The sequence below is a fragment of the Cheilinus undulatus genome, linkage group 11, assembly GCF_018320785.1.
Source record: "Cheilinus undulatus linkage group 11, ASM1832078v1, whole genome shotgun sequence".
In the NCBI taxonomy this organism is placed as follows: domain Eukaryota; kingdom Metazoa; phylum Chordata; class Actinopteri; order Labriformes; family Labridae; genus Cheilinus; species Cheilinus undulatus.
This window is the reverse complement of record NC_054875.1, coordinates 27,703,306-27,717,817: the sequence shown is the minus strand read 5'-3', so window position 1 is coordinate 27,717,817 and position 14,512 is coordinate 27,703,306. Positions and strand designations below refer to the sequence as shown.

Here is a 14,512-nt window from a genome sequence, read left to right as displayed (position 1 = left end):
TGTGTTGTTTAAACTGTGAAAAAACTGAAAGTTATAAGTATTGAAGCAATCATCATGAACATGCTTGAGGCAATACAAACAATTCATCATCACCTAATCTCTGACAGATGATTCATTTAATGTTTAAAGCAGCCATTCTCTCTTCAGACGGAGGCTACAACAAGATCAACATAATAAAAATGTCTAAATTAATTCCTTTCCCACGTCCTCTCTCTCCTCTATCACCTGAGGCACCTCTTTAGTCAAACATACAGCCAGACCTCCAGGTGACTGCCCCCAAGCATTGTTTGACTGTCTTTACTGACTGTTACTCTATCTCTATTTCCTCAATCAACATGAAAATTCTGTCCAGGGGAATTGAAAGTAACAAGATGTTCACCTTTGAATGCCTTCACCGTGTACAGACCGAGAAATGTACAGTGACACATGTGAAACCATTACACACTTTTCCCTCTGACAACCATCTTTAAAAATACTGAACTGGATTCCTCCAGTGTTTTGAGATACTGTACCATAAAATAATAATTACCATAATGACAGTAATGCTCAAAGGCCTTCAGGTGATGGGAGAAATCTGTACAAGCACACGATATGGACCTGCTTGTCTTGATTTTACTGAGTGGTAATACGATCTGCTGCCAGTGAAAATCCTAACTCTGCTCTGGTATGGATAGGGTAATAGCCTCGGGTACTTTATAAGTTTATTTTAGGTAATAGAGACGCTTCTTTTGTTACAGCCTGTTCCGCCCTTTCCTCTCTCTCTCTCTCCACAATTTTACCTACACAAGAATTCTTTGCTCCTTCTAAGTTTGTGACTTCAGACGAAAAAGGGGATTTAAGGAGAAACGTGAGGCGCATGCGCCATCTGAAGGTTTAGCGCTGCGCATCCGCGCTACAGTTTGCTAGTTTGAGAGAAGGGCAAGTGAAGCAGGTGAGAGAGGGAGAGAGAAACGGAGAGAGGGAGGGAGAGTCGACGATACTTTTCTGCACTTCAGTACACAGGGACACACACACACGGTCTCGGAGGACGACAGGCTCGGAGCCTGGGCAAAGCCGCTGTTGTTCGCACGCTGTGCTCTTTCCTCCCCCTGGCACCGCGCGCGCTCGCCAAGCCGCACTGTTTGGAGATAGTCCGCGCGGAAAGTTTTTTCTTTTTTTGGGAGCATACTGTCTGGAGCCGATTAATTGTGGCATCTGTTTTTTTTTTTCTTCTTCTTCTTCTTTTGCGAGGCGGATGACTTATTGTTCTTGCATGTGAGGACTTTAAAGTCAAGCGGAGGAATTGCCAGTGTGTTTTTTGCACAGAATGGAAGGTAAATTGACGAGTCGTTTGTGGCGAGGATCACCGTGTGGAGCTCTCCGCAGGTAAAATGACCTGAGCGTGTTAGCGGGTGGATTTAATGTTCAGAGCAAGATTTCCCATGCTTTCAGTTTGATACATTCTAGCTACAAAGTGGAATATTTTTTTCATTTGGAAAGGGACTATAAAAGTAGGCCGTTTTTAATTCAACGTGAACCGATATCTGACATTTCCGATGCCACTTTGGCTTGCCGTAGAGGGTTTTATTTGTTGAAATTTACCGTAAATCACGCACTGAGTCGTTTCAGGAACAGATCCCTTTCTTACACTGTTTTTGGACATTTTTATTCATCTCTCTTCTTCTTACAACCCCTGTAAACTGTTTGGTGCACAGGGTGCAGTCACTGTTAGTTCACCAAACATCAGACCTGAAGAACTTTCAACTAGTCCGTCACACAAAACGAAGCACTTTTGCAAGAGATCCGGATAAAACGAGCATACTTGTCTGCACTGCAGCGGAAAAGGAAATCTTAAATCCACCTGGCCTGCACTGGGATTATTGGTCTGATATCGTCTGCAGAAAGTGGATTACAACCTTTGACGGACTGTGCTCCCTGGTGAGTAGCCTGCAGGTCTCCTGCTTCTCTCAGTTTTCCATCCATGCACTGTACCGTAAAGAGTGGAAACGGCACGTTTCAGTGGGACAATTCTGGACTGATATTGGTCCATGGATCTAGAGGTGTTGACTGATTTGTCTAAAATATGCTTCCTTTAACTACTGCATAGCCTGTGGCCCACATGTATCCATCTGCTTTAACAAGATTATTAGTACATCAATAACAAATTGTAAATGCCAATGTTTTCTACACACAAATGATAAAAACTTGTCTGCTTTCCCCTCCACTGCCAACGGTTCCAATTAAATTCAGGCAATGTCCTTTGTGTTGCTTCTCATCAAATCCTTGTACCTGGCTCCCTCTCCTGGATTTGCAAACAACGGGACAGGCAGATTAAGAGACCCCTCATTCAGAGCTTTCAAATGCAGATGATATTTATACAGTTAGTCAGCTAATAGAGGTGCAGTTCAGTTCAAGAAAATGTGACATCGATTTCTATGAATTAAACATTTATTCAACTCGTCATACAACATCCATACCGTCTTTTGAATTAAAAATCTGTTGTTAAACTCCACGGGCTTACTTGTAACCATACTCGCTTGAAAAAGCAGCCCAGGCATTCATAAAAGGCATCCCACTTTTGATCGTTATTTTTATCCCTATCATTTAGTTCTGTCGTTTTCACAATCATCTGATTATTTGAATGCGATTATATTTAATTGTAATGACATTTCAGATTCTTCGCCAGAGGTTCCAGCCAGACAAAACAAAAAAGACAAGGCCAGATTTTAACAAAATACAGGGCCTAATATAATGAAAGTACAATTTTCTCTCTTAAAATAAACGGCTGAATAATTTTGCTATGTTTGATTTGGATCGTTTTTTCCCTTTCTAGCATATAAAAGACCCTCAAATGATCATTTTACGATAGTACTTTTCAAATACATTTTATTATCCTGCCTACGGGTTTCTGATGTTACTCGGTTGTATGATACTTCCACCGGCAGAAACGAGCCAGGTTAGCTTTCAGCTCAGACATATGAATATTCCACTCGGGTCAAATCCTTTGAAGGGGTCACAGAGCGCAGGATTTAAACAACTGAAATGCCAGATGTAGAAATTTAAACACGAATGATAAAGTTATGTTAAATATTGCAGTCAATGTAGAAATGTTAATTGGAAAACAAACTGTTGGATTTGTGTATCAAAAAAACCCGAATAAATGCCGTTCTCTGCGCTGATTGGCTGAGACTGAGTTGTGGAATGTCACATAATTGTGCACACCTGTGGCATAATTACAGTAAATCTAAATATGCAGGAAGAAACTGTCACCCCGCTGTTGATTCACCCCCAATGACGTGTACAGCCTGGTACAGAAATAATATTTAATTGTAAAACCTAATTATACACAAATTAAAATATTTTAATTCCACTTTTGCTGGCTTAAAACATCAATTAGCTTAAAATGACTGTCAAACCGCCGCCCCGTCTGGGTTTAAAATAAAATACTGAAAGGAGCTAACGTAACTTTTCTGACACATCATGCAAGCTTGAGCTGGTGCTGGTGTGTATGCACGTGCGCTGTGTGAGTGACGGTGAACTTGGCACTGTCTCTAATGAGTATTAGGCAGGTTCAGGTCTGCATGATTCAAACCTGGAAAATAACACAGCATGACAAATGAGAGCTGCTCTCAGTCCCAACATCCACACACGGCTGGCACAGCGGCTTTCTTTTACCTACAGGGTAATTATTTAGACTTTTCTGCTCACATAGCCGGACATAGAAGCTAAACTTTATTACTAACGCCACGTATTTGTCTGTTCACAATTATAATTATTATTATCTTTTTTTAGTATGTTTTTTTCCTCACAGTTACTAAGGGTTTTAGTCATTAGGCGTCATTTAGTAACAAGGCCACAGAAATCCGCTGACGTGGCTGCTTTCAGCGTGAATTACAGCCTTTCAAAAAATATGAATATATATGTAAATATTATTATTTACCGTGTCTGGTGCATTGAAAATGTTTCTTTACATATAAATTCCTCAAAAACCTTTCAGTGAGGTTTTTTTTACGCTATTTAACCTACTGTATATGAATGTCTTAAGAGACATTTATCAACTTGAACAAAAACAAAAAAATTGAAATAGTTAAACATAAATGTTTCCTAAGCTACTACAATTCACTACAATAAAGTGGTTGAAGATTTTAACAAAATCCAAGAAAAACTGAAATTATACCTGCAAAGGATCAAAAATTATTTTAAAAAGGTTAAAAATTCCAAAAAAAAAAAAAAAAAAAAGAAAAAACAGTTTTTTTATTCCAAGCCCATGTTTTTAATTTTGTTCTACTATCATGACAATAAAAATCCTAATTACTGGTTGAATCTGAGACTGGTTAGTTTTGATGTTATTTTAAAAGTTAATCTTTGGGTTTAATGAGTTAAAGTAAGGTTCATATTTGCTACACTAGGCCTGTCTCTGCCTTTGTGTTTCTCTTTCTCTGAGTAAAGTGGACTGTCAGGAATGTGTCTAGATGGGGTTTCATGGTCATTGTGTCTTCTCCGACTGCACGTCTATCAGTCTGCTGTGATTCTCACACTGACCTGCTGCCAAGTCACTGCCCTGCTCTGAGCACTGATGGCCTCAGGGCTCCCATCACACACAGGCATGGTGCTGCAAGCATGTTAAGAAAATGAGAGCAGACATGCAGGAATATATTTCTCTCATGAATTCCTTTCATGCATTTTACCATCATTGACATCTGTCTGTCTTTTTTTGTAAACAGCTCAATAAACTGCATAAGACAAGCATCCAGGCATGCAGACTGACCAGCATCTTTCTCTCTGTCCTCCCTCAGATCAGCGGCAGTATGAACCTGGGGCTGAGCTGTGCCTGTCGGCCGGGTTGCTGGTCCTATGGCAGCGTGTTGGACTCCAGACATTGTGTGTTTGCACTCACTCTCCTCACGCTCCTCATGCAGGTGGTGGTGGAGGCCAACTCGTGGTGGTATGCATGCATTTTCTCTTCATATATAGACTTTATTTTTGTATGATTTTATTCGTGTGTAGGTGAGATTGTCAGCTTTTGAAGGGGGTTTCCTTCTGTTAACTGTCTGTGTCAATGAGTCACATTTGAATTGGGTCCATAAAGACTTGAAAAGAAACATGAAAAAGCCAGAAAAGTTGTTTTTTTTTATGCAAGATGTTATATTCGTCTCTTACATGGTTTCAGAGTCAATTTGAGGCTTATATGTGTGTTTGCAAAGTTTGCAGCCTCAGCTACAGTTGCACCACAGACAGTAACAAAACATGCTGACTGTAGCACATTAGCTTTCCAAGAATACCTTTTCTCCCTTAAATTCTTAATTTGCACATTGCCAATCATGTTGAATATCACAGAAAAGGAAAGCTGAGGTTTATGAGTAGGTTTTTTAACACTTACAAACATGAAATCTGTGTGGTTCAACGTATGAGTTTGTGTGTTTAAACACAAATCCGGCTGCTATTAGTAAAGTCTATATTTGAACATGCTTCCTCTGAACACACGGAACACTTCTGATAGGGAGAAATAATGTTTACCAGTCATCTACTTAAGCAAATCACATATCCTTCCATCCTGTTTGTGCTTGTGTCTAGTTGTGTACTGTTGGTTAATTGTGTAGCATTTACAGGAAACATACGCTCTCTCTGTAAGAATTTTATTTACTTCAAATGAGCAGATCAAAGCTAGTGCTGACATCATGTGGCAATGTTCTCATTTATATGAAAATAAAAATTTAAACAATTAATTTGAAGAGGATTTATTCAGATAAACATGTTCTAATGGGCTTAGCCCTGCGGGCGACTACATTAAAGTTCAAATAAAGTGTTGGATTACAGACCCAGCTGAGGACTTGCACATTACCACAGAGCCTTTTGGAAAGTTTGGAGCCCAAACTGTGTGTGTCTTTCAGTTTCCTCTCTGAGAGGACACACAGGTGTGAATGATTTAGAGAGTCCGAGCAGCAGGCCGGCTGAGTGCTGCGAGTATGTGTATGTTTCGCTTTTTCTCTCTCTCTACTGTGTGTACATCTGTGTATATGTTGTGTGTGTTCAGTTTATGTTCCCTGGCTGCTGAGTTTCCCCAGTTGATCAGGTTACACTGGGGGCTAATTGTCTTTCTCTTTGGGCTCAGAGATGGGCTACTCTAATTGTTCTGTGGCCAGGAACCAGATGCTCATTGAGTGCTTCAATCACTTGGTTTCTGCTCTTCAGTTTCTCTCTTTTTATTTCATTTCTCTTCTGTCTTAAAGTTGAAAGGACGGTTACTGTAGATGAAATATTGTATTGTCCTATATGGTACTCTGAAAGGGTAGAACTTAAATGCTGCAGAGATTAAATGTTCTGAAGCACCAAAAAAGCCAAATGTTCTCCCTAAGTGGCCAAAAGATGAAACAAAAGAGTTCCATTAGCTTTTATTGAGATTACTATCAGTAAAATATATTTACGGCATGAACCAATATTTAATTTTGCATAGCTTTATTTAGATTGTGCTTTCTTTTGGGAGGAAAATCAGATTTTTACCCCCTTGCGTGTGAAATATAAAATATCGGAGACACAACATCATACTCTGGTTGATGCAGCCTTCAATGAAGAGTCAGAGGCATAAAGATTCCAGATAACTGCTTTAACAAATTGAATATACATTTTAATCAGTTTTGCTTTTAATCAAGCTGCTTTTGCACTCTTTACTTTAAATGTCTTTTCCCCTTTTTTCTACCTGACTCCTCTATTTGTGTTCATTTAAACTGAAGTTTTGTTTCCGTTCCTGTCTTGAAATAGCACACAGCTGTCAGAAAGTGCAAGCTTTTACTCCTTTCAATAACAACTTCCCCTAATTTTTCAGATTAACATAACTTCACCCATGGGAAGTAGAAATGAATCTGCTGTTTATGTGAATCTGTCCTGAAAACACATTTCTTTGTAATGGCTAATGAGTAAAACTATTACTGTTACTTCTCCCCTCCTCATGCAGGTCTTTAGCCATGAACCCTTTACTGATCCCTGAGGCCTACATCATCGGTGCCCAGCCTCTGTGCAGCCAGCTGGTGGGCCTGTCTCAGGGCCAGAAGAAGCTGTGCCAGCTCTATCAGGACCACATGCAGTACATTGGCGAGGGCGCCAAGACTGGCATCAGAGAGTGCCAGTACCAGTTCAGACACCGGCGCTGGAACTGCAGCACAGTGGACAACTCCTCTGTATTTGGACGGGTCATGCAAATAGGTAAGCTATGTGCAAAGGATGTATAAAAATGCCCCACAGTCTGAGTGTCTGCTTTCTTTATTTTCCCCACTATCCATCTATGTGTGTGTGAAATGTATGGCGCTCCTGATTCTCAGCAGCTGTGTGGAGGGAATAGTTGGTGGGTGAGGTTGTTGGATAAATCACATGTGGCTTTGGCCTGCTAAACCAGCTCCCGACATGCAGCAGGAGGGAGGCAGAGAATCTGCATTCCCCTCAGTGAATGGGAGACATCCTAATCTCCCTTAACACGCACACACAAAGATGAACAAACTGTAGACTTGGACTGACGCTTCCCTGTATTTAAAAGAAATGTGAGTGCATGCACCAATATATCACCTTGTCAGTGATTACACTGTCTGTGTGTGTAATTGTGAGCGTATGTGAGTTCACAAAGTGCTCAAATATCTTACAGACAGCTCAAGAGCTTTACAATCCCTCCTTAAAAGCAAATCCCACTTTTGGATCCTTTTATCTAACTTTTTTTTGTTTCCTTTGGATGTGAGTCTTTACATCAGAGGTTTCAGTAAAAGTGGTTTATTGATAGTAACTCTCCAACTGAATTATAACAGATCTGTACAATGCCAGTGTTGTGATCATGGTATAACAGCCGTGGCTGCATCAGGGTGGAATCTGAATTACTACTTTAAACCTAAAAGCACTTCTAGGGCAGTACTGTGCAATTAAACAGGTTTCATCCTTCTCACTAAATGGGCATTCTTATAAACAAATCACAGGAGTCTTAAGCTATCTCAGCAACAGAAATATATATTTTGTAAGAAAACAAGCAGTGCTTCTAACTCAGCATACCTTTTGGATGGAGGCTTGGGTATAATGGTTCTGTTTCACACCATTTGGATGCAGTCAGATGGAGTTAAAATAGCTGTTATCTACCCGCAGAATAATTGGCACCAATTTAGGAATTTAAAAAAATGCTTTTGGAATTAGAAAAAGAAATGTTGCAAACTCAGATATTGTGTAAAACAAACAGATCAAAGCTAGTGCTAACATTTTAAACAATAAAACTGAGTTGTTGCTCATATGCAGCCTTTTGTGCAATTAATGCACTTCATATCCCAATTAAAGAGGCCCAATGCTATTGGTATGATATCAGTATCAAAAGATTTTAGCTTAAAAAGTTAATTAGTAGTTTTGACAGATATGAAAATATTAATAGAAATAATTAATATAAATAAAAAATATAAATGCATATTGACTTTGAATGTGGCCTATCTTAGTTTTAATTATTGAACTATATCAGCTGTAAATATCATCCTGTCTTGGCTGTAAATATTGGCATTACTGACTTGAAATATTTGCCAATCTCAGCTGTAAATATTGGCCTATATCTGCTTCACATATTGTCCTATTTTGACTTTCAACATTGGCCCATCTTGGCTGTAGATATTGGCCTATATCTATTTAAAATATATGCCAACTCAGCTTTTAGTGTTGGCCTGTATCAGCTGTAAATATTGAGCTATCTAGGCTGTAAATATTGGCCTATTTTTGCTGTAAATTCAGAACTGTAACAACTTAAAGTATTTGCCAATCACAGCTTTAGATATTGGCCTATATCAGCAGTAATTATTGTCCTATCATGGCAGGAAATATCAGCCACTTTCTGCTTTTTATTTCATCCTATCTCTGCTTTAAATTTTGGCCAATCTGGGCTGTAAATATCAGCCAGTATGGACTTAAGTCTCATCCTATCTTGGCTGTAAATAGCCTATCTTGGCTTTGAAAATCTGCCAACTCAGCTTATAATATTGCCCTCTATCAAGATAGATATCATTCTACCTTGGCTGTAAGTACCATCCTACCTTGGCTGCAAACATTGACCTTTCTTTGCTGTAAAAATCATCCTATCTTGAATTTAAATGTTGGCCTATCTCAATTTTAAATATTAGCCTATTTCAGCTTTAAATATTGGTATAACTTAGCTGTAAATATCCGCCTATCTTAGCTGTAAATAATGGTCTATCTTGGCTGTAAATTTTTGGCCTTAATCGACCTTAAATATTGACCTATCTGATGTTTATATTTCGCCTATATTGATTTTAAATATGGGCCTATATGGCTGTTGATACTGGCAACAGTTGCAGAAATGTTTGGGAAGTTTTAGGCAGGACCAACAGACTGACATCAAGTCTTTTACCTTGTTGATCTGCAGTCCTTAAAATTTAAAGTGTGCAGTTAGGATGGATGATTATCCCTAAACTTAAAAGTGTTTTCAGACTGAAGTTTTAGGTCCAAACTACAGTTATATGCGTGTTTGAGCATCTGCATGCACTAAGATTAATTTGCGAATGTCTGCATACTGGATGTCATCTAAAATCTGATATTGTGCATCCCTAATCCATAATCCCCAACAGTGTCCTCACACATCACGTATTCTCTCTTTTCATGCAGGCCTGTTGTGGTGCTCACATTTTAGGACTCATCTCTCCTGTGAGACATGCAGACAGATGTTCTGTGCATTTTGTGCATTTTGGTTTGCTTTAAATTGTCAACATAACAAAAAAGGACATTTCTCACCAACTAGGAATGCCCACATTAGTCACATTTTTAAAAAAAAATCTGCCATTTTGGTTTTCTGCTGTCACCCAAAGCAATTAATGGAATAAGTGATGGATGGTATTTCTTTGCGGTGGACTCCGTTTTAAAAATAACTATTATGCACTCAACAGTAAGTTGCTTTGGGCAGAAATAATGTTTGATTTCCTGGATGTTCCTGTCATTTTTTTCTGGGTGGCTGTTTCTGTTTTGGTAGACAGAAGTCACGTTGAAAACCGATCCAACAGAGGTGTAAAGAGGAGGTCAGTGTCCTCAGAAAGAGAGGGAGTTATTATGTTATGCATTATTTCTAACTTAAGGGTAAACTGACTTTTAAAATACCTACTGTATGTGTGACATTATGCATGTATGTTACTGTGTTTCTACATTTTCCTGATGTCTGTCTCTGGCTCTGCTGACTCCTCCTCCACAGATCAGTCTTCATAGAATCCTCATCAGCCTCTGTTCTCCTATCCCTCTTCTCCCCCTCCTCTCTCAGCCAGCTCTGGGCCAAATAAACATGTCCTCCCCTCTATAGCTGTGTGTCTGAAAGTCTGTCTGACTGTCCGTCTTCCTGTTCGACTAGACTGCTGGTGATTTAAAGCTGAGCTCTGGGAGGTGCTGCTGTGGTTTGGGTTCTCTCTCAGCGGGTGGGGTACAGGAGAAGGGAGGCAGCTGTGTGACAGGTTGTCTGTCTACAGGTCCACTATTAGACCAATATCCTCCGGCTGGATTAAAACTGTACTAGTCTCATAAATCCCTCTTTTCATTCTCTGATCACCTCTGCTCCTGCTTGACTTTTCCACCTGAATACCTTTCTGACTTTCCAAAAAGTTGCTTGTACTCTCATTTTCTTTTTTATCACTGGTTTTTACTGTTCTTTTTGGTGCTATCAGGGGCATCCTTAAGTCTCCTTTTTCCATTTTCCTTACTCTTTCTTGACTTATCTCTTTCGATGACTTTTATTTCTCCTCCCTCATTTCCCATTCTCAGTCCATCTGTTATTGTCATCATAGTTTGCTCTCTAAACGTTTGACCCGGCAGGTATATGAGCCATGCATTCTTTTATTTTGTAGCTGCCTCCTTCTGTAATGTCAACATATCGCCTCATATTCAGGCTGGCTGTTTCTTCTTTAGTTATCTCCTCATCTCTTCTAGTCTGTGGCTAAGTATGATGGTAGAAATGGATCCAGCATTTAATGACAGCAGAAAACTGCTAGGGTGTTTTCTTTTTTTCATATATGGCCTCAAACCTCTTGACTCCATAGAGGAAATGTTGAGGGTTGAAACAGTGGGAGTTAATGAGCAATGGCTCCAAAATCACTCAGTCATGACGGATGAAGCAAAAGAGCTGTTGTCGCTTTCAATTTGGCTGAAATTTAAGCTTGCTTGTTATGAAGGATCTCTGTCACTGGAGGGCGCTGTCCTCTGTCTGGCTGAAGCCCAATAACAGCAAACCAGATTCCACCGCTCAATGTGTTGGTGATGAGGAGCCTGCAGCACTTGGCTGGAGTGCTCTGTAATCTTACATGTATGGTTTGTGCTGTCATATGACATCATATCTCCTAACAGTGTGCAGATACTTGAAGCTAAATGACAGTGACAAAAACTCAGTATAATATAAATACACATACATAATCTACAAGAGTGGAAGCAGTGCAGTTAGTCAGGTTTTGTTTACTCTGTCTTAATGTGTCAGATGTGACATTATGTTACTGTTTGTGTGTCTGCAGGCAGTCGAGAAACGGCGTTCACTTATGCCATCAGCGCAGCAGGGGTGGTGAACGCGGTGAGCCGCGCCTGCAGAGAGGGGGAGCTCTCCAGCTGTGGGTGCAGCCGAGCGGCTCGCCCCAAAGATCTGCCGCGGGACTGGCTGTGGGGCGGCTGTGGAGACAACCTCAACTATGGCTATAGGTTCTCCAAGGAGTTTGTGGATGCACGCGAGAGGGAGAAGAGCTACCCGAAAGGATCATATGAGAGTGCACGACTGCTGATGAATCTGCACAATAACGAGGCGGGGAGGAGGGTAAGACCTACGGTTATATACATGCACACGCATAGTTGAGGCAGATGAATTACAAGCTGCAGGCCCTAGAATGAAACCAATCTGTGATTAAAAAGGCGAGAGGCGTTGGATGTGAGATAATCCAGGTCAATCAGACAGGTCTCTACTGATCATGTGTGTAACAGCTCTGTGTGCTCGCCCCTCTTGAGGCTTTGATCTGAGGGGAGATGGAGTCATTGGAGGCAGATCAGGGCTTTCTATTCCTTTCCAAACATCTTGAAACAACCTCAAAAGAAAATATGTAATGCCGGATATCTGTTGCCATGCTGTTCCCTTTCAACTAGGACAAATGAGTGGACAAGGTTTTATTCAATGCAGCACTGGAAATATGGATAGGATCATTCAACTCTTCATGGCAAAGAGATGCATTTATGAGATCATGAACAGCACATTGTGCAAATATTTACGCAGGCAGGTCATGTTAGGAACATTAAGCATGCAGCACCTGGACAATTTTCCCAGTTTACCATAACAATAAAGTTAATTTAACTTTCTTCTGTAGTTAATAACCCAGCAATGTCTTTCTCTCCTGCTCAGACGGTGTCTGACCTTGCCCACGTGTCCTGCAAGTGCCACGGGGTGTCAGGCTCCTGCAGCTTGAAGACCTGCTGGCTGCAGCTGGCAGACTTCCGCAAAGTAGGCGACGCGCTGAAGGAGAAGTACGACAGCGCCACCGCCATGAAGCTCAACTCTCGTGGGAAGATGGTGCAGATGCACAGCAAATTCAACCCTCCCACCAGCCACGACCTGGTGTACATCGAGCCCAGTCCAGACTACTGCCTGAAGAACCAAAGCACGGGCTCTCTGGGCACGGTGGGGCGCCTTTGCAACAAGACCTCAGAGGGCATGGATGGCTGTGAGCTGATGTGCTGCGGCCGTGGCTACGACCAGTACAAGGCCCAGATAGTGGAGCGCTGCCACTGCAAGTTTCACTGGTGCTGCTACGTCAAGTGCAAGCGCTGCACCAAAATCGTTGACCAATTTGTCTGCAAGTGAGGAGATAAGCGTAGCCTGTGTGTTTTTGTTTGCAGACGATGGGCACACATCCATGAGAAGAGGAGATGAACACAGAGAGAATGGAAGAAAGAAACTATATAAATTATATTTATAGAGTTAAACAATTATGCCATTGCAAAAAGACTGACTCTTTTTCTTTTAAAAAAAAAATGTTATGTCTTCAGAAACTGAGAGTATCGTGAAATATTTATTTTGAGATTGTTATGTTCTATTTTGGCCCAGTCATCACCAGCCGATTTTAACCCTGTCAAGTGCCTAAAGCTGGCTGGAAATCTTCCCCCAGCCTTGTTTAAGTCCAAAAATACCAATTTTCTTGTCAAATGGGTCACACTGATTGCGAAATTTGGACTGTGTTCCTTATTTCGTTTGATTTTGTGGCAAAGTTGACTAAGAGCTCTTGGTTTGTTGTTTGAGAGTGACTGTTGAGAGGCCTGTGTACTGTAGTGTGTGGATGATTTTTTTTTATGTGGGCCCATTCCCAATTCAGCCTTACTGAACTCTGCTTGTCCCTTACCACATATCCACACATAAAGCAAGGAGAACTTTTTTTTCTGGTACGAGTCCTTGGAGTACAGTGGGTACAATAAGAGGGCTGTTCTGGGGTTTGGGCCATTTATTAAGCTTTCCCAGAAGCCTTAGAGTCCCCCAGGTGCTGCATCAAGCCCTTCACCATTATGCACTTTGATACAGAGGCTTAAACCTGTCTGTATGCATCTGTTCCACTGTTTTTACTACAGTGCATCAGCAAATATATCGATTTATAGTCTTCATTCTTTTCCATATTAATGCAGATTATCCATTTTAACATTATACTACAATATGGTTTGAATATATATGGGCAACGTTGTGGTTACAGTGGTGAAATATCCCATGCTCTGTGTATATAGTATGCCTATCCAACCAATCAGTAAACTGTATTTATTTTCTTATAAACAGAAAAGCATCATCACCATCAAGGATCCATATTCAGCGAGACATCCCCAAAGTCACTTTTTAAAGTTGGTGTTCTCACAAATGCAACTCTTCACTGTTTTTCTAAAGGGAAATGCACCTTATTGTTTGGAAACACATGTTCGGCCTTCTCACTCTTGTTCAGCTTTAATCTACACACTTATATTGATATGTATAAAAGTTTCACAGATGTTCAGATTGATCATCAGCACAGATATCAATACCACTCAGTTTACCGCTCACTATCCCTGTGATGATTCTCCATAGACAGACTGTTCCTACTGTACCAAACCATCTATGTATATTTATAAGCTTCTCCATGAACTTTGAGGTTTGTTAATGTGTTATAGCAGATATTTTGTTACTTTTACAAATTGGCTCAATGCTCTTTGTTTCAATAAATATCAAATGTAAAACCAGCACAGAAGTATTTACTCACGATATTTATTCAAATATCTTTTTGTCATCAACGTTTTCCTCTTCACATGACTAAATCTCTTCTTTAAATGTGTTTGCCTTCAGTGAAGATCAAACTTCACATTTTGTTTTCAATCTTAAACTGTGTTCAAGTCTATCTGAAGCAGTTACATTCTTTCACTCAGCCTCCTCACCCTTGGGCAGATTCAGTGACAGACAGTCAAACCCACATTGGATGACAGCTGTTTTAGGCGTGTAGTGAACAAAGACGAGCGGAGCTCACTTGAGAGCTTTGGACGTTGGCCTGAA

General features: G+C 40.4%; 1 protein-coding gene across 1 annotated transcript; it reads left to right on the top strand.

Annotated features, from left to right (window-relative positions):
• The first annotated feature begins 903 nt into the window (after positions 1-903).
• Positions 904-14,202, top strand: LOC121517633 (protein Wnt-5a-like). Its single transcript, XM_041799568.1, has 6 exons — positions 904-1,365; positions 1,695-1,917; positions 4,776-4,924; positions 6,932-7,179; positions 11,487-11,779; positions 12,356-14,202. The coding sequence occupies exons 1-6, from the start codon at positions 1,307-1,309 to the stop codon at positions 12,812-12,814; spliced, it is 1,431 nt and encodes a 476-aa protein (XP_041655502.1). The 5' UTR covers positions 904-1,306; the 3' UTR covers positions 12,815-14,202.
• Positions 14,203-14,512: the final 310 nt, after the last annotated feature.

Coding starts and splice junctions, on each gene's coding strand:
- LOC121517633 (XM_041799568.1), top strand. CDS start 1,307: ATGGAAGGTAAATTGACGAGTCGTTTGTGGCGAGGATCACCGTGTGGA. Junction 7,180..11,486: donor TGGACGGGTCATGCAAATAG/GTAAGCTATGTG, acceptor GTGTGTCTGCAG/GCAGTCGAGAAACGGCGTTC. Junction 11,780..12,355: donor ATAACGAGGCGGGGAGGAGG/GTAAGACCTACG, acceptor TCTCCTGCTCAG/ACGGTGTCTGACCTTGCCCA.